Here is a 25818-nt window from a genome sequence, read left to right on the forward strand (position 1 = left end):
ATTATTTACTGATAACCTTAAGAAATGAGATAACATCTCTTCCCTACTCGCGTCCTACATTCTATCACCAGCCCAGTCAAAGAGTAGGCCTGCTTACTGCTTGCTACAAAATTAGTGGGTCCCCAAGCTCAGCGCTCCTCAGCTGGGATACAAGACATCACATGTACAGGCAATCTCTAGACCCATCTTCGTTACGCCTGTGGCACTTGAGAGCAAGGAAAACCAACGCAAGTATGCTAATGTGTGGGCTGCTTGTTGTGTCACGAATAGTAAAGTCCCCTGTCTCTGACTCAAGAGTCTTGAGTATTCTGCCAGCCTCCATAAAATAAGTGGGTAATGTGTTAGGTTGTAGTTAAGGTAAAATCAAACCCCAAATCCAACGTATATCATTTTATCCGTGCATGTTTTAGTATACATTTCTAAAAGATAAGAACTCCTTAAAAAAGAGAGGAACTCTTTAAAACATTCTAGAGATCTGGTATATAACAGTATGGCCATAATTAACAATATTATATTGTGCACTTGAAATTTAGTTAACAGGAAATGTCAAATGTTCCTACCACAAAAACACACAAAAAAAGAAAAACAGAACTTTCACAATATTATGATCATATCTAAAAAAGTAACAATTCTTTAATAGTATTGAATATTTCTGTGTTCAAATTTTCCCAGTTACATCATTTTTTAAATAGTGCATTCAATAGGCATCCAAATAATTGTATTGAGTGATTTGAATCTTAAAACAATTTTTTGTGGAGATCTCTCTTTCTCTCTCTCTCTCTCTCTCTCTCTCTCTCTCTATATATATATATATACATATACACATATATATCTTTTTTTTTTTTTACAAAATGTGTGATTTAAACTATTTTTAAGTGTATAATTAAGTGGCATCAATTACATTCACAATGTTGTACAACCATCATCACTATCTGTTTCCAGAATGTTTACATCTAGGGGATTTGAATCTTTAACATCTTTTAATGTACTGATTTTCTTTTTCCCTCTCTCTGTTTTTCTTTGCAATGTGTTTGTTGAAGATAATCAGGTCATTTCTACTATACAGTACTAAACAGTTTCTACCATGCAGTTTCCCACAGTTTGGATTTTGTTGGGGACTTCCGTAAGGAGGCATGTAATGTCTGGTAGTTTCTTTATTTGTGATGTTAGCAGCGATTCATGGTCATCATCTAGATCTTTATTTTTCAGGGGTGCAAATAGATGATATGCAAATTCTATTTTTGCCTTTTAAGAGCTGTAATAAATACTTCCATCATAGAAACAGTTGCATAGCACTCAGTCGCGTGGATGTTTATTCAATCTGTCTACACAGAATATTTCCTAAGCTGAAGATCCTATTTAGCAAACAGTTTCATTGGGATTGATTTTCAACCATACGGAAGACTTCTTTCGGTTGCTGCCCTTTGTTCTATTCTCACAAAGGGTAAAAAGTCTGCTCAAGACTACAGTAGTATTTGCAGAAAAGTTAAACACTATTTCTATATGATAATGTGAGCAAAATTTTCATTGCCCAACACCATTTCTGTCTCTAAAGCGGGTTTGTTGTTAAAAAGGACCCCAGCATCATTTATCTGGAAAAAAAGCAAGCTTAGTTTGAATAAGCAACTCCAGCCTCCTCTTCTTCCCCAGAAAGGTGCAGGGAGCTGGGACCCTCCTTCACCTGCATCCTCCACTTCTTTTTTTATGCACGGATCTAAGATTAAGCACAGTGCTTTTTTTGGTGATAGGACATGCCAGGAAAGCGTGCCAGAACACTTTCCTTAGTGCAGCACTGAGACACATCTGTTCGAGTGAATCAGTTACCAACTTAATTGACTCATTTAGCAGGGATAAGAAATTTGAAACTGTCATATGGATTGAACCACATGATCCCTTTACCCCTAGAAATATTAATTTAGCTTTCCCTTCTTTCCCCCACCATAACATCTATTTACTCACATTTGGGATCTTGTGAAACTTCTGTACGCTGAGAATTGTAACAGTTGAAAGGTCACGCAACAAAACTTCATACAATTTTGAAGTTTGCCAGGATTCTTCTTTTTCTCTTTCTCTCCCTCTTTAGTCTCTCTCTCTTTCTCTCTCCATAGAAAGTAAATTAGAAAATCACGAGCATATTTGAGGGTACAATATAATTTTATGTTGGCAAAAAACCCTGCTGTCTTCAGATTAAAAGTGAAAGAAAGCAAAGCCCAGTGACGTTTGCCAGGCTTGTAGGGAAATAACTTCAAAAATGCACCTTCCAAATCATAAAGTGAATGTGGGTACCGGCCTATATGTGCTGAGCAATGCAGTTTATTTGTTTGTTTTAGTTATCTATTACTGTGAAATAAATTACTCCAAAACTTTGTGGCTGAAAACAACGCATTTATTATTTTGCAGTTTCTGTGGGTCAGGAATCCAGGAGCGGCTTAGTGGTGCTCTGGTTCAGGGCCTCCATCAAGCTGTAGGCAGAAGCTGTGTGTGTGGTCATCTCAAGTCTTCACTGGGGAGGAGCCACGTTCAAGTTCCCTAACGTGGCTGTTGACAGGCCTCGGAAGATTTCGTCTGTCACTGGAGTCTCTCTGCAGGGCTGCCTGGACACATAGAAGCTGGCTTCTTCAAGAGCAGGGATTCCAAAGAGAGAGAAAGAGGGGCGCCTGGGTGGCTCAGTCAGTTAAGCGTCCACTTCAGCTCAGGTCATGATCTCGCCGTTTGTGGGTTCGAGCCCTGCATCGGGCTCTGTGCTGACAGCTAGTCAGAGCCTGGAGCCTGCTTCGGATTCTGTGTCTCCTTCTCTCTCTGACCCTCCCCTGCTCATATTGTCTCTCTCTGTCTCTCAAAAATAAATAAAAAACATTAAAAAAAAAGAGAGAGAGAGAGAGAAGGAGCCTCCTAGACAGAAGAACCACAGCATGACATCCATCATGCTTTTCATATTATGGTCACTAGAAAAGAGTAAGTCCAGCCCACCTAAGGGGGGGGGGGCACTACACAAGGGCACGAGTACCAGGAAGCAAGGATCACTCTGGGCTATCTTCAAGGCTGCCTGCTACAGTTTCTTCATTTTAAACGTAAATTTAAAAAATAGAGAATGCATTCTCATCGTTGGACATTTAAAATGTACAAGAGGGCATGTAATAAGTTTCCCAACACCCCTGTCGCCAGTCCCTTCCTTGAGCAAACTCCCAGCCATTTCTTGTGTATCTTTTCAGAGGCTTTCTCTTAAATGTGAAGTTGAGAGGGTCTCCTTGGGGACAAGCAGAGGGCCAAATTCATGGTCTCCCTCCCTTCAGCCAATTCAAACCTGCTTTGCAGAGATAACTCTACCCCCACCCCTTGGGGGAAATCTGAGGTGGGTACTGCTAATTTTCATCTCCCTCTCATAATCAGGAGCTCTTTTAAGTCATAAGATAATTTCATGTTAGAAAGAAAATGCTGAATAACAGTCGCTCTGAACTGAAAGGTTACAGCTTGCGTTCTTCCCCGGCTTGGTCCTTCTTCAGCCTGGAAGCCTGAAATGAGAAAAGTGGAGGCCTTGCAGTCAGCTTCTCTCTCTCATTTTTTGTACTTCGCCACTTTTTCTTCTACATCCTTTCAACTCCATTCGATTGCCTTGGTCTCTTTCTGGATGGGAAATGAGTGACGAGAGAAAAGGAACTCTTTTTTTTTTTTCCTTTTCAATATTGGTTCTTTTAGCTTCTTCAGAGATTTGCTCATGGAATCATCCAACTGTAGCTCTTTTGGTGTTAGCAAATGCTTCTGAGGATACACCTCCAGCCACGTTGGGCTGAGCTCACATAAGGAAGCCTCTTGGGCAAGGCCTCCTCTAAGAGCTCCAGTGGGGCTGGATTTCTCTTCCTCCAAGCTTTCCATCTCATCCTGGGAAACCCTCACATACCCTCAGAATGTCCTGGACTCTTTGGAAAACTGATTAAGACTGTTCATATTATGGTCACTAGAATGCTCCTTGAGGGTTTTAATTTCTCACGCTATCTCATTTGGTTCATTTAGGAATTGTTACATCCTGGGAACAAGGAACGTCCAATGTATCACCCCAGGAATTAAAATCCAAAGGAGGGGATGTATCTGCTGGTTGATCAAATGGTTGTTTTGTATGGGTAGGAAGTGGTAGACTTTTCTTATACAACATACTTTCCACATGCTGAGATACCTTTGAAGACAAAATGATTACAGTAGTTAAGTCTATAGATTCTTTCAATGACCCAGCATCCTCTGGTTAACCACAGAGGGCAGGGGGGTGGAGATAATTTCAGGCATGGCAGATCTAGATAGTTGCGAGGGACACAGCTCCCCAGGGCTTTTTCTTTCTCTCGGAAACATACAGTGTTTATTACTGTAAAACTGGATATCAAGGTGGTAGTAGGTTGTAATTCCCAGTTCCGGGTCTGGGTCTGCCGTGGTTCATCTGTGTACACAATTATTTCACTCTGAGTTTACTCCACCTCACCCTTTTCCAACGGTCCCACAACAGATCCCACAGTCACCTCACTCCACCTTTACCAATGCCCAACGGGCACTTCTCCAAGCCGAGGCTGCAATTCTTTAGGCAGCTTCAGCGCAGAGCTGGCTTTAAGTTAGGTTAGTGTTGAGACATAGACACTGTCACTTTGGGCCTTGGTGCCCCAGGATTAACCATTTGGCTCCTACACAAACTTCACCCTCCATGGGACCCAGGAGATTTTCATGTCATTCACATTTTCATAGCTCAAACCTGGCTTCCTCCATTCTAATAATATCTGGGTTCTCAGATTCCAGTAACTTTTTCCTCTCCTCTCCTCTCCCTTTCCTTGTATGCCCTGTTGAGGTCCACCTTCTAAGTTTCTAGTTTTCTGGGTGGGTTTCCTTCTTCTCAGCAGGGCTCACTGTCATGGAATTTTGCCCCTGCTTCCCATTTTGGAAATTGAGACCTTCCCCTACAGCTTCTGTGGGAGCAGGCAGATGGAGCCTGGACCTCAGAGCTCTGCTGGGCTCCATGGAGTTACTTATGCCCTTAGGTGGGAGCACAGGAAATGACTACAGCCTTGTGAACGTGATTTTGGGGTTAATACTAATGGCAAGTGAGAAGAAGTTGAAGATTGACTTGGAGAATCTAACACTGTATGCCAACTATACTGGAAAAGAAAAAGGATGACTTAGAGTTGGCCACATTGTTAAGGCAGAATAAAAAGCACCAAAGTGATAAATTAAAGCCAAAGAAAATCAGATTTGAGAATAAACCACGCAGTATCATTAGAATGCCAAGAGATATAGTATCCTCACTAAAGAAAAAGAAATTGTTTATTAAAAGTGAATACCATATTGTACCAATGTTAATTTCTTAGTTTTGACAAATGTGCCACATTATGTAAGAAAAGCTGGGTGAACTCTCTCGACTATCTTGGCAACTTTTCTATATTTAAATTATTCCAAAATAAGAAGTTGAAAAACAAGAATACCAATGGAAACATTACGGTATTTCCATTAAAGAACTTCTTTACCCTAAACTTTTTTGGCAAATAAAAACAGTGTTTGAAGGACATCTGGAAATCTCATTGTTATTTGCATAAACATGCACCATAAAAAGGTTCAGTCCTCTATAAAAGTTGAGAAGAATTCGTTGATGCTTCTTGGTTTCACTTTTAGGAAAATCACTTTTTCAACAAATCATTTTTGACCTGTTATGAGTCTTGTATACTCTAAAGATACATTAGTTAACAAAACAGATAAAGATCTATGCTTTCATGGAGTTTACATTCTAGTGGGTTGGGGGGATCAACAATAAACATGGATAAAATAAATGCATTGCTTTGTATGATTGAAGATTGACAGGTGCTACCAGGGAAGAAAAGAAGAGAAGAAAAGGGATGGCAGAAGTGTGCATGGATGCTGGACTGGGTGCAATTTTAAATAGGGCCATCAGAGCAAGCTTCATTAAGAAGATATAGCAGAGCAAAGGTGAAGGAGGTGAGGGAACAAAGCATGAAGATATCAGGGAAAGAGCATCCCAGGCAGGTGGAGCTTGCCTACAAGTTCAAGCAGCATCCAGAGGCAAGTGGTCAAAAGCAGTAAATGGGGGTGGTGGTATGGAGTAGAGGGGAGATAAGTGGAAAATGAGGTTAGGAAGGTAAGGAGAGTGGTGGATGGAGAGGAGCACAGGTAATATAAACTTTTGGTTCTCACTGTGAAGGACATGGGGAGCTATTGCAAGCATTTGAGCTGAAGGGTGACATGATCTGTCTTATGCATAAGAAGGGCCATCCTGAACTGTTTGGTGCATAGGCACCGGGAGGGCAAGGGCAAAGCAGGGCAGACCGTTAGAAGGCTAAAGCAGTAATCTAATGAGAGACACTGGTGCTTTAGTCCTGAACGAAGCAGTAGAGATGGTGAGAAGTCACGAACTGGAGTTGGCTTAATCCAGTCTCAAGAGCCAACTGTTACATTTTCTGTGTTTGCAAACCAGTTGCTAAACATTTATTAAAAATTGAATTATGTAAATTTACAACTAAATACATTATATTGAAAATTCGAGTAATCAATACTCGAAACTCATCACTCCTTAATTGTTTTTACCTAATTATTTTACTACTAATCATTATTATCTCTGCCCCTGAGGTCATTTATGTCCACCCATATGGTGAACATGCTCTAAAAGGGGGCACTTCTGGGCATGTCTCCCCAACTCTGAACTCAGGGACATGACATTGGGAGTTTGTCAGCCATTGTGGGAGTATTTACACTACAGAAATTGACAAATGCTACAAATGAGGTTCATTTTGGTTTTTAAGGAGAACTAGTTGTGAAACATTCACCAGTGCACCCTTGCTTTGTCCTTCCCAGCCGTAGCTAGGGATGAGTACTACTACCCCACCCAAAGCTTTCAGGTTCCCTCGCTTCCATCATGTCCCCACCCACAGAAGGGCAAAGCTTAACAAAGAGGTTACATGGGTATTGTGCATATTACAACAGGAGAAAAGTAACATATTTCTCTTAAGTCTCATACCATTAATACGTATTTGGTTACAAGAACTCACCATACCTGCGACTGAATCTTTAGTGCTGGCCCTAGCTTTAATCCCAGAGTGCTTCGAAGATGCTCCTCTGTGAGTAATGGCAAGGTTTCTCCATCAATTGCATGATCTTTAAATACCTTATTAAAAACAAAAGGTGTTAACTTTGTTCACAAGTCTTTAAAATTTTTTTTCTGTGTGGGGCAGCTGAGTGGCTCAGTCAGTTGAGAATCCGACTCTTAATTTCAGCTCAGGTCATGATCTCACAGTGGTAGGATTGAGCCCCATGTCAGGCCCCATGCTGAGCAAGGAACCTGCTTAAAATTCTCTTTCTCTACCTTTGCTCCTCTCCCCACTCCCCTTTTCTTTACCAAATTAATTAATTAATTAATGAAGTTAAAAATTCTTCTTTTTTTTTTTTTTGTTTTAAAGTAATCTCCATACCCAATGTGGGGCACAAATTCATGACTCTGAGATCAAGAGTTGCATGCTCTTTCCACTGAGCTAGCCAGGCACCCCCCAAATCCCAAATTCTTTTTTTAAGGTTTATTTATATATTTTGAGAGAGAGAGAGAGAATGAATGCAAGCAGGGGAGGGACAGAGAGACAGACTCCCAAGCAGGATCTGCACTGATAGTGTGCAGCCTTTTGAAGGACTTAAACTCACTAACCACGTGAGGTCATGACCTGAGCCAAGATCAAGAGTCAGACACTTGGGGCGCCTGGGTGGCTCTGTCGGTTAAACATTTGACTCTTGATTTTGGCTCAGGTCATGATCTCATGGCATATGGATTAGAGCCATGCATCTGGCTCTGTGCTGACAGTGCAGAGCCTGCTTGGGATTCTCTCTCTCCCTCTCTCTCTGCGCCTTCCCTGCTCACACACACACTTTGAGTTGGCCACTTAACCAACTGAGGCACCTCCAAAATTCCTGTTTTATATATAGGTATTTTAGTTTTGGAAGAACCATTAAGAGGGCTTGAGGATGACACAAAATGTTATAAAGTTTCTTATTTTCAGTTACTCTCTCTTCTGTGCTCCAGTAGCATGTCTGTGCTCTTTAATGACTCAGGGAGAACATTATAATTCTGTTTGTGGAACTCAGTTCCAGCCTGGAATAGTTATGATTTGAGGGCAGGCTCATGTCTTGTTTACCAGTGTCTCAGTGCTGTGGCTTGGACATAGTAGATGTGTAATAAATGTTGCTGGGCAAGCCAACGAATGGACAAATAGATGGAGTAAAGTGTTGTGGATTGAAACTGTGACAAATTCTACCTGTCACACTGACAGGTGCAGTGCCTCTCAACTGGCGTGCAGAACGGCAAGGGAGCAGAGAAACTGCAGGTGAGGGCTGTCATTCTTGGCCTTTCCAGGGGCCCTGTCTGTTCTGTTGTGTAGTGGATGCCACCGTGCCTTCCTTTCTTCTGGAAACTAGGAAGACCGCTAGTGGACAAAGATTCCAGGCAGATAAAGAGATGAATCAAAAATCTGGGCAGGATTGGTAGGACTGTAATTTCATCATCTCCAGCTTCAGTCTGCCCAGCAATCCTCTATTTACTGATGAGCTTTCTCTTTTTTCTATTTTCAAGCTATCTTCACACTCTTCAAACTTAAGACCTTACAGGATCCTCCCTCATTTCCAGTAGATCATGTAACTTCTTAATAAGAAAAGAAAAGAGAAGAAAAAAGAAAAAAAGAAAAGGGAAGGAAAGGAAAGGAACCAATAGATAAAAACTTCCTTTAATTCTTCCCAGCAACCTAAAAACTTATATTTTCTCCCCTGGTACGGCGGAAGACGGTGTCTCAGTGTTTGAAGACAATCTCTCCATGTGGACTGTGTGTCCTCACCCCTCCACCTCAGGCTTCACTCAGTAGGTAATCCCCTTTCTCAGCATTCGTCTCCCCTGTTGGGCTGGCTCCCTTCCATTGGCACTTACCCAAGTCTTCATCATTAAGCAAACAATAATAGGCACCTACACAAACACCTCCTCCCTCCGTCTCTAGATAGAGCCCCAGTACCGCTTATCCCCTTCACAGGCCAGGGTCTCAAGAGCTCTGATCCTCCTTGCCCGATGTTCGCACTGCCCAGCCATTCCTCAGTCCCAAGGACTCTGACTTCTACCCTCATTAGTCCATTAAACCTGCTCGCCTCTGGGTCCCCAGTGAGTCTGCTGTTTCCAAGTACGTTTATGTTCCTGGTGTTCCTGGCTGCATTTGACATTATTGACTACTTTTTCATTAAAAAAAAAATTGCTCTTTCCTGGCCTTTGCAAGGCTCTCCCTCTTGGGTACTCTGTGCCTCTCCTTCTCAGTCACTTCTGTGGCTATCAGTTCTTTATCCATTTTTATGTGTTAAGGTCCCTTAGCTGCTGCCTCAGGTCCTCTTTGGTTTTCATCTCAGTCTCTCTCTGGGCTTCAGTGAATCTCTCTTTCTGCCGAAGGCTCCCTGATGTCTACCTTAAACTTAGAAGCTGAATCACACCAAATCTGCCTTTTCCATAGTGTTCTTCTCTCCCGCTCCAGTGGTGCTACCCTGGATCAAGTGTTTCCCCACCAGTCTTGCTGCCTTCAACCTGTTTTCATAAGAACAACCTGACTGACCTTTCTGAAATATAAAACTCAGCATGCCACTCATGCTTTAAACCTTCACTGCCTCCAAGATAAAGCCAGTCCCTCCCTGGGTCTCCACGGCTCTCTGTGACCTGGCCCCTTCCCCTCCTTCAGCCTCCTGTCTTGCCATTCTCCCCTCTCTCACTTGGTCCTGCCCTTCTCTGTGCCACTGGGAACTACTCTTGAAATCCCAGCTGTGCTAAATTCTTTCGGGCTCCTGGTTTTCCGTTGGGAATTTCTCCTTTGCCTCTCTTTCACCTCACCTCCCCCTCAGCTAGAAAACTCACTGACAGATGCCTCTCCCTTCAGGAAGCCACGTGGCCCTCCTGTGTGTTCCTACCGTGTGTGTATCTGTTCTCCCCTAGCATGGCCACACTGATGTGGGATTCCTTACTAGCGTCCCTCTTCTGCACTTTAAGCTCAGTGACAAGAGGAGTCATATTTGTCTTGTTTCCACTATATTGGAGGGCATGTCTCAGGACGACTGAAAAGTCAAGTCTTTTGGGAAAGCTTCTGTACTAGGAAATTTGTGTTCTAATAGATTTTAGTTATTTATAAACTGTGCTTACTAAATAATGATTCCATTTCCTACTTTAATTAAAGAAATTATAGAATGGCTAATATGAATTAACTTATCTTAGGCTAAAGCAAAAAAGTTGACACTTTGGGTTAGGCTTGCAGCCTTATCTTGGGGAAATGTATGATTTCTCTTAACATTTCTTGACGTATCTGGAGTACCTTAAGGATCCCTTTTACCACCTTTGACAACATGTAGGGGCCCAGGTACCCTTACTATAAACCGTATGGCCCAATATCTTCAGTGCACAGTAATTACGGTGGAAAGAACTAGATTTGTAGTCACATGCACATTTCTCAAGCACTCACTCTCTTAGCTGCTGTGACGCTCAATTTTACTCAGCTGCAAAATAGGGTTAGTATCTTCTTCGTAAAATTGGTATACATTAAACTTAAAAGATAATCTAAATGACATGCCTGGTACAGTGCCTGGCAAACAGTCCATGCTCAGCAAAGAGTAGGCATTATTATAATAATGAGACACCCAGTGTAGTAAAGGTTAAGTGAGTTGCCAAGAAGCTGAGCTTGCCAGAGAGAGAACTTATAAAATAAAAGGATTCTAATTCTGATCCAGAAATTCCCCTACATAAGCCTGCTGCCACTCAGAAAAAAGGGGTACTGGTGAAAATAGTTAACTATACTAATGGTGGGAAGTTTCAGCCAATTTCTCTTTCCTTTGTAGGGATTCCAGTGAGCAAAGAAGGGATACATTTTCTTTTCTTCATTTTGAATTTTTTAAATGCTTACTTATTTTTGAGAGACCGAGAGACAGAGCATGAGCAGGGGAAGGGCAGAGGGAGAGAGGGAGACACAGGATCTGAAGCAGGCTCCAGGCTCTGAGCTGTCAGCACAGAGCCCGACACAGGGCTCGAACCCGTGCACGAACCGTGAGATCATGACCTGAGCCCAAGTCAGATGCTTAACCGACTGAGCCACCCAGGTACCCCAGAATACACTTTTAAACAGAGGCGGGTTGGCATCCAGGACCTGACTTTCATGAGGCCCCAACCCTTAGCCCTGGCATATAAACCTGGGCCCGAGGAAAAGTTGCAGAATATGCAGTGTCACCCACATATCCCTCCCACCTCATTCTCAAGATGACAATTTAAGCCAGGAGCACCATATAAATATACACTTAATTTTAGTAATTTCAGTTCTTTTTAGAGAGAGAATATTTTATCTGGTGACTTCTTTGAATGAGACATTTAGAACAAACAAGATGTGTCACAGGGTTTCCCGGATGTCCCTGAACAATTAAGTGACCAACCCCCACCTCCTCTATTTCAAAGAATTCATTTGCATAGGAGCTTTGAGTTTTAGTTGTGCTTATTTTTTTCTCGGTTTCTTTTTATACCTACAGAAGGCAGGTGGTAGGAGGTTGCTGAGTGGCCACCTAAAGCCGAGATGAGAAAGAAGAGGACAGAGTGGGGGTGGGGAACACGGTGGGTGTGACCCCCGACTCGTCCCAGGCTGTGACATACTAGCCGAGGATGCCAGTGACAGCTGTGCCCAAGCTGAACTGAGCTGCTTCTGAGCTGGTCGCACTCAGTTGCATTCTCTCCATTTCTGTACAGAGTACTGTCCCTGAGCTGGGCTGGGGTGTGCCCAGCAGGGTAGCGCTCTTCTTGCGGTTGATTTCACCAGCAATTGCAGGGAGGGAATAGACTAATGAGGACTCAAGAGCAGAACTTGATCCTAACCACATTTGAGAAACACCTAGAAATAACTGTTCCATTTCTTGGGGTGGGGAAAGGAGCGCCGACATCCTGTTGGTGAGAGATAATGAGTCAGCAAAGTATTCATGTTTATGTGACTTCTGTGTACCCACGAGAGGCCATTTGGGATGATAAAGCATGAAATGCATGTAGCTCATTTATTCGAGAGCGGTTATCGTAGTGGCACCTCCATGTCTGCGGATCTCTGGCTGATGAAGACTAGTGAGGGTCAAATAGATTCGGTCCACCAGAAGCCAGCAATCACATGTTCATTGCTTACTGCTTATTTCGACTGCTGCTTATTTCAGACCGTTACCAAAATTTGGTAACTTTGCTCTACTGGTGGTTGATGTTGGTGCTTGATAAGTGGAATAGATAAATTTAAAAAAGGATTGCCCCATGGTTAATGACTAATAAGAAAATAATAAGCTTAGACTCGTAGAGTGGAAGAGAAAAGGCCAAAAATTTTTTATCAAGTATGTAAAAAGACAAAGTGAATGACTTAAAGAATACAATTTACTGATAAGTAACCTGTCTTGAGGAGTCTTGATGGCATGGGGAAATTAACGCTCATCGAGGACTTATAAGGCGCGAAGCCCTCTTTACTGCTTACAACAATCCTTTGAGAATATATTATATAATTATCCCCATTTTACAGACAAAAAACTGTGCACTAAGAAAACAGGCAAATCGTCCTAGGTCACATGTCCAGAAAACCAAAAAGCCAGGATTTGAATTTGTACTTTCTGGGTTCATAAGCCATACTCTTAACTACTACTCTATCTAACTTTCTGTAAGTCCCATAAACAGAACATAAATAAATAAATAAATAAATAAGTAAATAAATAAAAAGAATGATTAACGGCATTATACTGAAGGAAAAAAATCACAAAACCAAGATCTGAAAAAAGTTATTTCTAACATCAGTTAATTATGTTAAATTATAATGTCCTTTCTCTACTTATCTTTCTCTTTAATATGTAAATCAAAGACAATGACACCAGATTTAGTAAGCAAATTACAGTTTAAAATTGTGTTTTAATAACACACTTGAATAAACTTTAATATGAAAATGTAGCATTAACATAAACTTCAAAAACTGGCCAACCCAATATTTTTGTTACCAGTTTTCCCATATTATAAAACTAGTCTTCTTTCCAACTGTCCTGATGGTTCATTATGATTCAAAACACAGTACTTTATCTGCCAGATTGAATTACATGTGTATTCACTTTTGTATATTACCCCAGCATAAATAAAGAATTTTAAAATAGTTAATTTCTTATCTTTCATATCTATAGGCTTGTTTTTTTTAGAATAAGGAATATATTTCTATTACCTATTATGTGTAGCTAAAACTTCTGGTACAGAAATATGTGCCCCCCATGTTTGCTATATGAAAGAGTAGGGAATGTACTCATCATTTCTCACTATTTTTGGATGTTTGGCCTCTGAGTCTCCTAATTTCAGGTAAATTCTGGGAGATTTAACAATCTACCAGTTTACCAGTAGTTTTGACGGAACAGAAACTAATGCCAGACATTGGCTTTTCCAGCCTCCCCTGCAGACGGGGTGTGGGGACATGACCCAAGATTTAGCAATCAGAGGCTCCTGTCCCAGGTCAGCTGATGACATACCAAAGGGCAGATTATTAGCAATCGTCTCTGAGAGAAAAATGCAAGTTTGGCAGAACTCGTTTTGAAGGAAGCATATTTCAAAATTCCTTATTTTTATGAAAACACTTAAATATTCAGTCACCTGAGCGTAATCTGAACAGCCTGGAAGGCCACTAATGAAGCTGTGCACATCGCTCACGGTCCATTTGTGAATATCTTCATCCAAAGACAGATTTTCCCCAATTGTAACCAGTGGATGTGTTCCTTTAAAAATAGAAAGGAAGTTATTTGGGGGTATACAATTTCCAGGGAAAAGGGACAAACTAAGAGCATGGTTTTATGTATATAGCTACATAAATTTCCTTATATTCTATTACCACAGAAGGTACCTTTATATATACATCTATGTGTAAGCTCCTTAAACGATACTGAGAGACATTTTCTGAAAAGTTTAGCAATCTCCTTTCTTTCCTTCCTCTAAAGGGTCTTTAACGACAGCATTATTGTAAAGAAACAAAGAAGTTCCAGACTGCTCCATTTGCTCTCAGATTCTAATAGGTGTGCCCTGTGGATTTCATTCTCCAGATAAGCACTGTCATGTTCTATGACATTATATGATTTGTCATGCTGTCTAGGTGACATGAGGATGTAGCCACATATTCATCAAAATGGCAAATTAACACTTTGTAAGGGAAACAGTTGGTTTGGTGACTAGATTACAACCGCCTCCCCCAAATCTCTGTGTTTTTAAAATATTTTGATCAAAAATAGTTCTAGAAACTATTCAGTGTGTGTTTCGGAGGATAGTGTGTTAATGTTTTTAGGTAATAAAGTATCCTAACAGTAATGGGCACTGAAAGTTAATGCTTTTGTTTAACTGTCTATTGTTTTCTGCACTTTAAATACAGAGGAGACAGAATTCATACTTTTAAGTCCCTCTATTTTGTATTGAAGAAGTTAACAGCAAATTAAATCAAAATTTTAATTTAAAATTCTGGTAGGTTTCCCCCTCCTTCCTCATTCTTGCCTTCCTAGCTTTGGCTGAAAATTCTTTATACAATATATATATAGGGACAAGTTTCACTAATATGGCTTATTGGAATGAACCTAATAAAGGGACTTCAAGAAGATGTAGTCCTAAATAGGATTAAGAAAAAGAAGAATAAGGGGCGCCTGAGTGGCTCAGTCAGTTAAGCCTCCAAGCTCAGCTCAGGTCATGATCTTGCAGCTCGTGGGTGTGAGCCCCGCGTCGGGTTCTGTGCTGACAGCTCAGAGTCTGGAGCCTGTTTCAGATTCTGTGTCTCCCTCTCTCTGCCCCTCCCCCACTTGTGCTCTGTCTCTCTCTGTCTCAAAAATAAATAAACTATACAAAATTTTAAAAAAAGAGAAAGAAGAATAAAAGGAAACATGCTGGGAATGGCACATTTGTAATAACTTAAGGACGTGGTGACTTGTGGCTCTTAGAATCTCCATTGGCCCCTGACACCCACCTGGCAGAGACGGTTGAGGAATTGGAGGGCAAACGCCATTTTTTTCACCACAGGCTGCAAAGCCCTGCTCTGAAGCCTTCTCCTTTGCACCATCCCAGGCCTTTGCCTCTAGGGGAGCCCCAGGAGCTCCCCAAGGTTTTTGATGGGTAGCCTCAAGCTCTCCACAGGTGTTGCCAAGAGCTGGCTTTTCATTGGTTTCCTTCGACTTCTGATTGTTAAGAGCTTCGGTTTCTGGTTCTTTTGCAAATTCATCCTCTTCATAGGGAATCACACGAGTCTGGCCTAAGACTTTTTCTTCGACTTGACTTTTAGAGCTCTCCATATTGCTGTCTAGAACTTTCTGATTCCCAGTACCTCTCCTGAGACGACGACATTTCTGACCCCAGCTCTCTAGAAAATGTGGACCAGTTGCCACTAGCGTGGGGTTTCCCTGGAGATTTCTCAGGGTGCTTCTGTGAAAATGTAGGTCACCGGGAGAGAGCCTGCTCCTGCCATGGTAGTTGGCTGGGCCCGGTGGGACACTGGGGCCATAGAGGAATGGTAGCGCTGGCCCTTCGAGTCCCTTCGGATTCACTTTTTCTATTCTCCTTTGTTGGTAAATGGCATGCATTTCCATTTCCATCCTAAAACCAAAACAATGTATTTTATACACCCCAAGAAAACTGCTAGAAATATAATCTAAATGGTTCTCTGCGTTCCCGAGATGAAACGTCTGCTTTTCCCGAGTCTTCACACTACCTGTCGGAAGTTTGTTGGGTGGAAACACAGATTCCCCTAAAAATTCATTGGGAAGGAAAGCTTAGAATAAGACCTAAGGAGGGGCGCCTGGGTGGCTCAGTCAGTTAAGCGTCCGGCTTAGGCTCAGGTCATGATCTCACGGTTCGTGGGTTTGAGCCCCGCATCAGGCTCTGTGCTGACAGTCAGGCTCTGTGCTGACAGCTAGCTCAGAGCCTGGAGCCTGCTTCAGATTCTGTCTCCCTCTCTCTCTGACCCTCCCCTGCTCACAGTCTCTCTCTGTCTCTCAAAAAAAAAAAAAAAAAAAAAGACCTACGGAAAAAAGGTGTGGCCGAATCTCACAACAGAAGCCCAAGGCCGGTCTTTAAAGCATTATCTCTAATAGGTCTGGCAAATTTCGCAGGAATGGGAATAACATAGCACAGGGTAGTTTCTTGCCAGAAAGTAATCCTCAAACCAAAGTTCTGGGAAGAGTTTCTAAATTCCAAAGTATAATCTTAGTGGGACTCAAGGAAGGCAAGAGGTCAATGTAAGTCTCAACTGTTACAAATCAATGCAATTGGCAGGAGTTGGGGGGAAGGACTTGTTGAAGGTTTTGCTTACTTTATTTTGATTTTTGGTTTTCACCTGGACCCATTAGGGTTCAGTGATGAGAGAACTGAGTCTGAGGCCTTTTTGTACCCCAGGGCCTTGCCTTAGTCATTACTGCGGTCTTTTCTTTCTCCTAGTTGCTACGGCTGAAGGCCACTTTGGGAGCCACTGACATGGGGTTGTCTGGGCTCTGCTCCTAGAGTCTGAAGTGGGGTTAGCAAGCTTGGCTCCTGAATTTGGGCAGAACTGAAGTCTTTTAAAACAGAAGCACCAATATGAATTTCAGAGGAATCACAACCAGGCATTTTAATTGTGAGACATTGTTAAACTATTATGATCTACAGACATAGCTTTACTATGTAATTTCTAATCTTGCTTTTATCTTTAAATAACTTGAATATATATTGTATATATTTATTTTTCAATATTCCTGAAATGTTTTTTGTATGCAATCAGATATCTATAAAAACATATATATAACATAATATGTATATAATTAGAATTTGTATGTATATACAACATAATAAACAAACATAATGAATGAATATATATAAAAAGTATCTCTCTCTCTATCTATCTTCTATCTATCTTCCTATATTTCTATTTATCTATCCATCTAAAACCGATGAACAGGGGCGCCGGGGTGGCTTAGTCGGTTAAGTGTCTGACTTTGGCTCAGGTCATGATCTCGTGGTTCATGGGTTTGAGCCCTGCATCAGGTTCTGTGCTGACAGCTCAGAGCCTGGAACCTGTTTCAGATTCTTCGTCTCCCTCTCTCTCTCTGCCACTCCCTTGTTTGCACTCTGTCTCTCTCTGTCTTAAAAATAAATAAACATTAAAAAAAAATAAAACCAATGAACAAGCGAGTGAATAGAAAATAAATAAATAATATGTTACCTGGAAGTATGTTGCCTTTGAATCATTTCATTCCTTCTGGCCATTGCCTTTATGGATTCAGGCTGTAAAATGCCCCAACCTTAAAAAAGAAAACCACCATCCCACCCCACAAACAAATGAACAATTTTCATTTAAAGATAATAAAAATAAAATAAAATGATTTAAAACAGCATCTACAAAAACCCACCAGTAGAGCACAATGTTGGAAACAGAATCAGATAATTGCTGGTCAACATGTTAGAGCCACTTTGGTGATGGAGTGATAAACACTAGATAATCTTATTTTTCCTTAAGTATGGATCTCATGATTGGTGACATTTTCCTGCCATACTTCAAAAGGAATAAAAAAATGAACTGAACCGTGGGTCTCTTGATTTCTAGCTTTTGAAGCAAAAGCTGATAACTTTTTTCTTTCCTTTTTTTTCCTACAAGATAAATCAGTTGATTTTTTAAAATAAAAAAACTAAGTGCTTGTACACCAAAATCCCTGGACATAAATGCAATGATTTCACGGATAAAATATAAAGCTCTCTATGTGGACTTTTTGGTGTATCTGAAGAACATACTTTTTCCAAAATGCTTTCAATAAAGTTGGGTAGAAGTTACATTCTTTGTGTCAATCTTCTGAAGTGTCTTGAAATAACAGCAGCATTAGAGAAGTCAAGGCTCTATTCTTGCCTGGTGACTTTATGCTGTATTAATTGTTTTGTTCTTTCTCTGTTCTCCTAATGCACTTAGAGTCTATACTGATACTTTTTAAACCATCTATGGTAAAGGACCATCTTTTTTTCTTTTAAAATTTCTACCCATCCTGGACCAATATGTTTTTAAGAATACAGTAAAACAAACCTTTATAAAATTGAAATGAAAACAAGGACAAACACAAGTATAATGTAAAAAATGATCAGATTAATAGACATAAGATTGCTCTGTCATGTTGCTGCAAAAGTTTCTCTATTTATACATTTATTTGCACAACCTCTTCATAGACCAGCACAGGTCTACAGAGCATATACTTCACAACAAATTGTACTTCTTTTATGTAGTTCTGTTCATTGACAGTTTTCCATGTGGAAAATCTCTTCTCCCTGATATGGGAGTCATCATCATGAGAGCTATAACTGCTTCTTGTAAATGCTTTGTACTAAGCTAGCTGAGCTCAGTTAAGTCCTATTAATAACCCATCTTAAAATAAATAATGCTCTATATTTTTAGGGAGATTATTTGTCATTTGTAAAATTCAGAGATTGGATGAGGTGACCTCTAAAAGCCTCCTAATACTAAAGCTTTAAGTATTTTTTATGTCAGTGGCTTCAAAATCTTCTCTAGAGAGCCACCATGCATGAAACTATCAACCCATGAAGTACTGACTGCAAAAGGATGCAGAGAAAGTTCTCATGAGAAGTCCAGTATAGAAAGCACAATTTTAATTACCTGGATTTTAGGACCCTCTTAAATCTGGAGTCCCCAAACCTATTCCAAGTTTCTCTTTCCCAAATAGATGACATCAAACTTAATTCTAGTCCAGCTGTAATAACCCACTCTCTACCTAATACCCAATTTTTGAAATAGATTTGTGTCTTTGTTTCTATTTTCCTAACTTACTTGGTAGCTCAGTTTCTGTAGGCCAGAGGCCGTACTTTTCCTTTGTTTACTCTCCCAGACATCAGCCTTGAGGCAGGAGACCTGACCTATGCTCCGGAGACAGATGGTTACCTTGCTTGCTTGTATCCAAATATTGGCAGCTTCCAGATTCTTTATCACTAAGACGGGCTCTCTGAGTCAGCAATGCAACTATTTCACTCGTCTATTTTTGTGTTGCCTGTAACCATGGGCTATAGATTTGCTGGGTTCTTAATGCCGAATGGGGTTTTCATCCAGGATTAGCCTTTGGGACAGTCTTCTTGGTCCTTGGAACGCTCCAGCGGGTGTGTCCAGTTTCATATCTGGCCCTGGCTTCTATGCCCAATCCCTTTGCACGGGATCCATGCGCAACATGCTCAAATCCAGGCAGGCTGGGGTCTCCACTGGCCCTGGCACCAATCATATTTCTTCTTGTGCCAGGCTTTTCACTCCTATTTGATCTTATCTATTGAGAGTTGTTGGAATCGAAGAGCAGGGATGAACAGAAACTCATGAACACAGTTTTGGGGAGATAAGATACATCAGTTTGATCTTTTACATCATGAGGAAATTCTCCCTTCTTAATCTTTCTTGAGCCCCCACCAGTCATGTTTTCACTGATACCCCTCCACTGAAACGGTTCTTATCAAGATCACCAATGAGCTCCACTCAGCTAAATCTAATCATATATTCTTCTATTTCATCTACTTCATGTATGAATGGCATACTTGACACAGACGTTCACTCTGTCCTTAAAACTTCTTCCCTTGCCTTCAAGGCCACCAGGCTCTCCTGGGATTCCTCCCACGTCACTGTTTTCTCCCCCTGTTTCTCCCTTGTTTGTTCCTTCTCATCTTTTGGATCTTGTTGGTGTGTCCTAGATATCATCCATTTAACCTCTATCAACACTCTCAATAGATGGTCTCATTTAGTCTCATCTATGCTTATGGCTTCCAAAACTGTATGTCAAGACTGTTCTCCAGAAGTCCTCTCTGCACTTTATCTGCCTTTCCTGACATCTCTGACTCATTATCTGTTAGGTGCCTCACACATAACAGGAGCAAAACTGAGCCTATGATCTCTCTCCCGCCCCAAGAACTCTGTTCCTCTCACACTCTTCCACAACAGTGAGCAGCAATTCTACCTCTCCTATTGCTCAGCCCAAAAGTTTTGCTGTCCTCATTAAGACCTCTCTCTCACACAGCTCATATCTAAACGGTGAGGAAATCTGTTATTTCCTCCTTCAAAATAATTACAGAATCCAACCACATGTTACTATGGAACTGTCACCACACGGGGCTAACCCATCATAATCTTTAGGCTATTCTAATAGCCCATTTACTTTATCCTCAGTTCATCCTCAGAGCTTTGATCCTACATAGTTTGTCTTGAACACAGGAGTCAGAGTGATCCTGGAAAAATGTAAGTCAGACCATGTCGCTCCTTTGCTCAAACTCCTCAAAACTTCCCCTCCTACTCAGAATAAGAGACAAGCCTCCACTTTGACCTATCAGGCCATAGATAAACAGCCCCACGCCTCTCTACATCTCAAATCTCATCTTCTCATGACCCATTAATTTCTCACTGTAAGAAAGACAGATAGTGCTCTTTCAACTTTTCATGTTATTCCTTCGTAAATTGATGGTTGGAGGTGTTAAGCAACTTACACTTGGTCACATAGTGGTGGAACCATGATTGAAACCTAGGTAGCAAGTGCAGAACTTACAAACACACCCGCCACACAACTCTGCCAAAACTTAGCAGTAAATTTGATGGCATGACGGCAGAACTTAATGCAACCATCTGGCTCACAGCGGCTCCACAGATCAGAGCCATCCATTGCTCATACCTGAGTAGACACGGTTGGATAACATGTTCGGCATATTTGCGTTTGGTAGAACAGAGGATCCAAACTGGGAAGGAACACAAAACTGTCTTGGGTCAGCAGGAGCTAGAGTGGAAGACAACAAATCTCTAGGGGAAAAAAGATATAAAATAGATAAAATGAGGATGGAACAGTACAAATTCTCCATTGCACAGACAGGGAGATTTTCTAATTGCCAGATGAGATTCTATCATCTCTTTGCAAAATAAAGGACAAAAATCCTGCAGCCTCTATTGGTTTCAGTAGAAATGGTGTAAGAAAGATCTACTAAGGATGGATTGGCCTAGCTGACAACACAACAGAAACATCAAGAAAAAAAGTTTGAGAAGTGTCTGGAAAAAGCCTAATCAAATCAATACTGCTCTCTGATTTCCCATGACCTACATACTGTTCTGACTACAAAATTCTTTTTTCATGTAATGCACGTACTTTGCCTTGTGTTTTGTCATCTGGGATCATGTTTGACTATGTAGGTGGACAGTTTATCAACTTCAGTGGTCTTAAGAAGTCAAAATTTATTGTTCACACTCCACAAACAACAATAAATAATGGATATTACTTTCTTCTCAGAATGTCAAAATATTCTAAAAAAGGGAAAATAAAAAAAACTGCCAGAATGTACACCCTAACTCCTAATAATGTCATTTCTATTGAAAAAAGGAATTGTTCTATCATAGGAAGACCAGGGTACTCAACTGTTGTGGAGTGTGTTGTGTTCCTCCCAAATTCATGGGTCGAAGTCTAAACCCCCACTTTGACTATATTTGGAGATAGGGCTTTTTGGGGAGTACATAAGGTTAAATACGGCCATAACAATGGAGCCCTAATCCTATAGGACTGGTGTCCTTATGAGAAGAAGAGGAAGAGGAAGCAGAAGTGCATGCACAGAGAAAAACACCAGGCGAGGGCATGGCATGAAGGTGATTGTCTGCAAGCCAAGGAGAGAAGGCCTCATCACAAATCAATCCTGCCGACACCATGATCTATGGCTTTTCAGCCTCAAGGACTAGGAGAGATGAAATTCTGTTGTTTAATCCATGCAGTCTGTGGTCCATTTTGTCAGGGCAGCCCTCGTGGAATACATCAGTGTCTAAACCTGCATGATGCCTGTCCCGTAGTAAGTGCTTGGTAGCTATGTATTGAGTGTGTAAAGCAGCCCTCAGATGGGAAGTGATGGGTGGTGTGTTGAAGGTGTGGCCGGCAGAGCATCTTGGTATGAATTAGTGTGCCACAGTTCATGGCATTAGACAAGAAAACAACACTGGAGTCACCCTCATTTGAAAAGTTAATGATCATCCATTTTCTCCTTTGACCAGAATAGTATATTGGAAAGAAATACCTATCCATCGCTGGAGGTTCAAATGGTGACGGAACCAGTGGCATTCTCTGCTGCCCTGGTGATGTCAGTAGAGGATTCATGGCCATCATTGGATTTATCATCAATATCTCTCGCCACTGATGGAGTTCTGAAAAGAATCAGATAAATATGTAAACAAATAACTACACTATTAGTGAACTAGTTGAATTTTCTTGAACACAATGAACACCCTTTGTATTTTCCCAAGGTCTGGGGAGACTAGCTGTATCAAGCTTTCAGTTACACAAAAACTCCTTCATTGCAAGCACCCAGATACAACTGCAGGACTTAATGATTCATCAGTTTGCCCTTTGGATTCGTTGATGAGTTCACAGGAAATACCATACCATATTACAAACAATAATAAAATTAAACAAGCCTTGCAAGATTCCAGAAATACCAACCTCCTTTCTTACAACTTATTTTGTTGTTTTTTTATTAAAAAAATTTTTTTTAATGTTTTATTTATTTTTGAGACAGAGAGATTCATAGCATGAGCAGGGAGGGGCAGAGAGAGAGGGAGACACAGAATCGGAAGCAGGCTCCAGGCTCTGAGCTGTCAGCACAGAGCCCGACGTGGGGCTTGAACCCATGAACGTGAGATCATGACCTGAGTCGAAGTCGGAGGCTTAACTGATTGAGCCACCCAGGTGCCCTTCTTACAACTTATTTTGATTTTTAGATTCCCAGAGGTACAAATGTATATATTTCCCATATATTCAAGCTTTAGAAAAATCTTCCTTTTTAATTGTTAAGATCAAAACAGAAGAGGGGAAAATCTTAATGGCTAAAAATATATCTAGTTAGAGTAGATACAGCTAGAATTGTATTTAATTAGAACAAGTGAGCAAGTTATATCCAAATGCATATAAACACAGGATTCATAACTTTATCTGAAGACCCTAGTGACCAGAAAAAGGAACCATTGTTAAAAGGATAACATTTTGTTTTACATCTTCCTGTTAATTATTAATGTCCTTTGAATAACTTTAAATATTAAGCAAGTACTAGTCAAGCAAGTCATTTTAGCTTCTCCTTCATCCTCAACTGTCACTTAAAAAATTCAAGATACCATATGTCTTCACTCACATGAAGACTGTAAGACACAGAACAGATGAACATAAGGGAAGGGAAGCAAAAATAATATAAAAACAGGGAGGGGGACAAAACATAATAGACTCTATAATATGGAGAACAAACAGAGGATTACTGGAGGGGTTCAGGGAGGGGGGATGGGCTAAATGGGTAAGGGGCATGAAGGAATCATTGTTGCACTATATGCTAACTACCTTGGTTGTAAATTAATAAAGTTAATTAAAAAATAAACATTGAAAAAAGAGAAAAACAGAGATCAGAGATATTAAAATATAAAAATATATTTAAAAATTCAAGATACCTGCAACTATTTTTTTTAATATTTCAGTTTATTTTGAGAGACAGTGAGAGAGAGCAAGAGTGTGTGTGCATGCATGAATTAGCTGGGGACGGGCAAAGAGAGAAAGAGAGAGAAAATCCCAAGCAGGGATTCTCCCAAGCTGAGCATGGAGCCTGAAGTGGGGCTATATCTCACAAACTGTGAGATCATTACCTGAGCCAAAATCAAGAGTCAGATGCTTAACTGCCTCAACCACCCAGGCACCCAGAAACCTACAACTGTGTTTTTTAAAAAAGGAAACTAGGAGGGACACGTGGGTGGCTCAGTCGGTTAAGTGTCAGCCTTCAATTCAGGTCATGATCTTGCAGTTGGTGAGTTCGAGCCCTGCATCAGGCTCCACATTGACAATGCAGAGCCTGCTTGGGATTCTCTCTCTCTTCCTCTCTCTCTACCCCTCCTCTACCTGTGTGTGCTCTCTCTCCAAATAGATAAACTTGAAAAACAAGGAAATTAGGAAGAAAATGCTCTGCTTTTCAAAGTAGTGATTTTTCTTTTTTCCTTTCTTGTATGTATATTTGATTTAATTGTTTTTTGTACTTTTTTTTTGAGAGAGAGAGAGAGCGCGCGCACGAGCAGGGGAGGGGCAGAGAGAGAGAGGGAGACACAGAATCTGAAGACAGGCTCCAGGCTCTGAGCTGTCAGCACAGAACCCTACACTGGACTCAAACCCACGAACCGTGAGATCATGACCTGGGCCGAAGTTGGACGCTTAACCAACTGAGCCACCAAGGCACCCCTTGATTTAATTGTTAAAAGCTAATACATTCACATGGATCAAAAACTAAAAATATAATGGTATTTCAATAAACAATCACTTCTTTACCTTCTTTTTCAGACTGAAACCTAGTGATCAAGTCCACAGTTCACCTAATATTGGCCGTTGCCACTCATATATGTAAAACATTTTTTTATGTTGATTTATTCTCACTGTATTTCTGTGAGGTGACTACAGCTTCCTCTTGAAGAGTGGCCTCAGAGAATCTAGTGATCAGTCAGGATTAAAATAAAAATATCTGCCAGGGGCGTGCCAGCCACAGGAAGAACTCCAACAGAACACAGGCTGGGTATATGTCAGACACGGGCTTGCAATTCTGGCAAGGACACTGCCGTGCCTTGAAATCTCAGGTCCTCTGTGTGCGATCTGGTGCACAACCCCTTTCCTCCCCCCAGTCCATTACACAACGAACAATGTGGGACACAACTGAGTGTTACTGAACTTTCATTCGTGTCTTAAAATGACCGTCTCTGGCAGAAGTTTGAATTTACCCACGAATGAGATAGGATCTTTAAAATTATAAAATATAGTGTTTATCTTGCATTTTATGTGGTGCTGGAGACACATCAGGAGGACAGAGGAGGAAAAAGAAGAAAGAAAGAGAGAGGTGCAGAATCCCTCCAGAGCAAGGATTGCCTAGATGGTGGACCACCCCTCGTCCTCACACACGTCACCTGAGGGAAATGCCATACAAATTAGTCACCAAACCCAGATGAGACTGTCTGATTTTGGCATTCTGCCTAAGAAGGCCTGAAGACAAGGGCTTGCGTGCAGGTAGTGGTCCCAAGGAGCTCCGTGAGGGAGGGGAGAAGTGACATCAGGAAGGGAAAAGGGATAAAGGGAGAATTAATGTGTGGATTCCTACTGTAGGCAACAGGGTTTGGCCTTGCTGGGGACCCTGTGAGACACTTTGTGGGCCACACTTCAGGATTTGTTGCAATGAAAGACAGAGAGATGGGTTAATAGTCCCTGGATTGTGCCTGTTCTAGATGCAATGAACTTCTGTGGTGTGGGAGGGAGATTTCAGCTGAGAAGCTTAGAGGGACAGGACTGAGATGGGGAAGGACCCCTGTGGTTGAAGGTGAACTCAGAAGGGTTTCCACGGGGAGATGGAGTAGAGCAGCAACAGAGTCTGGTGCTATTGAGGCAGTGTGATCACCTTCTAACGTCATTCCAGGAGACAGCTCGCACAGATGCCTTTCTTCCCGAGTACCAGGTTCACCAGGCAGAGGAATACTTCTACGAGGTTCCGTAGGGTCCATTGTCTGCAACAACACAGCAGGAATTTTTTTCCCACTGTTAGTCATGCATTTAGTGAAATAAGCAGGGAACTCAAGGCTATCAGGTGAACAGAGATGAAGAAACAAGGCATCAAAGACAAGTATCATCTAATTCAAATCTGATTTAAAGCCCTTCTTGGTAACATAACTGTTCTGGACCCTATGGTTCTTGGGTCTGGCTTTTTTTCTTTCTGCAATGCCAAGGAAATTGACTGTGATCTATAAA

The 25818-nt window shown here is 41.2% G+C and overlaps 1 protein-coding gene across 1 annotated transcript; it reads right to left on the bottom strand.

Moving 5' to 3' along the window:
- Positions 1-4003: 4003 nt before the first annotated feature.
- SAMD7 (sterile alpha motif domain containing 7) lies at positions 4004-25574 on the bottom strand. The gene is made up of 8 exons (XM_029939112.1): positions 25472-25574; positions 22085-22211; positions 20710-20834; positions 17238-17316; positions 15015-15637; positions 13667-13788; positions 7037-7147; positions 4004-4171 (listed from the first exon to the last, which is right to left on the bottom strand). Exons 1-8 carry the CDS (start codon positions 25572-25574, stop codon positions 4004-4006), a joined length of 1458 nt encoding a protein of 485 aa, XP_029794972.1.
- Between the last annotated feature and the right edge of the window lie 244 nt (positions 25575-25818).

The sequence above is a fragment of the Suricata suricatta genome, chromosome 5, assembly GCF_006229205.1.
Source record: "Suricata suricatta isolate VVHF042 chromosome 5, meerkat_22Aug2017_6uvM2_HiC, whole genome shotgun sequence".
NCBI lineage: Eukaryota > Metazoa > Chordata > Mammalia > Carnivora > Herpestidae > Suricata > Suricata suricatta.

Bases quoted from the DNA above. Each gene is read 5' to 3' on its own strand.
- SAMD7 (XM_029939112.1), bottom strand. From the start codon at position 25,574: ATGGACCCTACGGAACCTCGTAGAAGTATTCCTCTGCCTGGTGAACCT. The intron at 20,835-22,084 runs GTATTTCTTTCC...TTTTTCCCCTAG, and splicing joins GAACCTCCAGCGATGGATAG to AGATTTGTTGTCTTCCACTC. The intron at 7,148-13,666 runs GTGACTGAATAT...GTTTTTAATAAG, and splicing joins GCTGTTCAGATTACGCTCAG to GTATTTAAAGATCATGCAAT.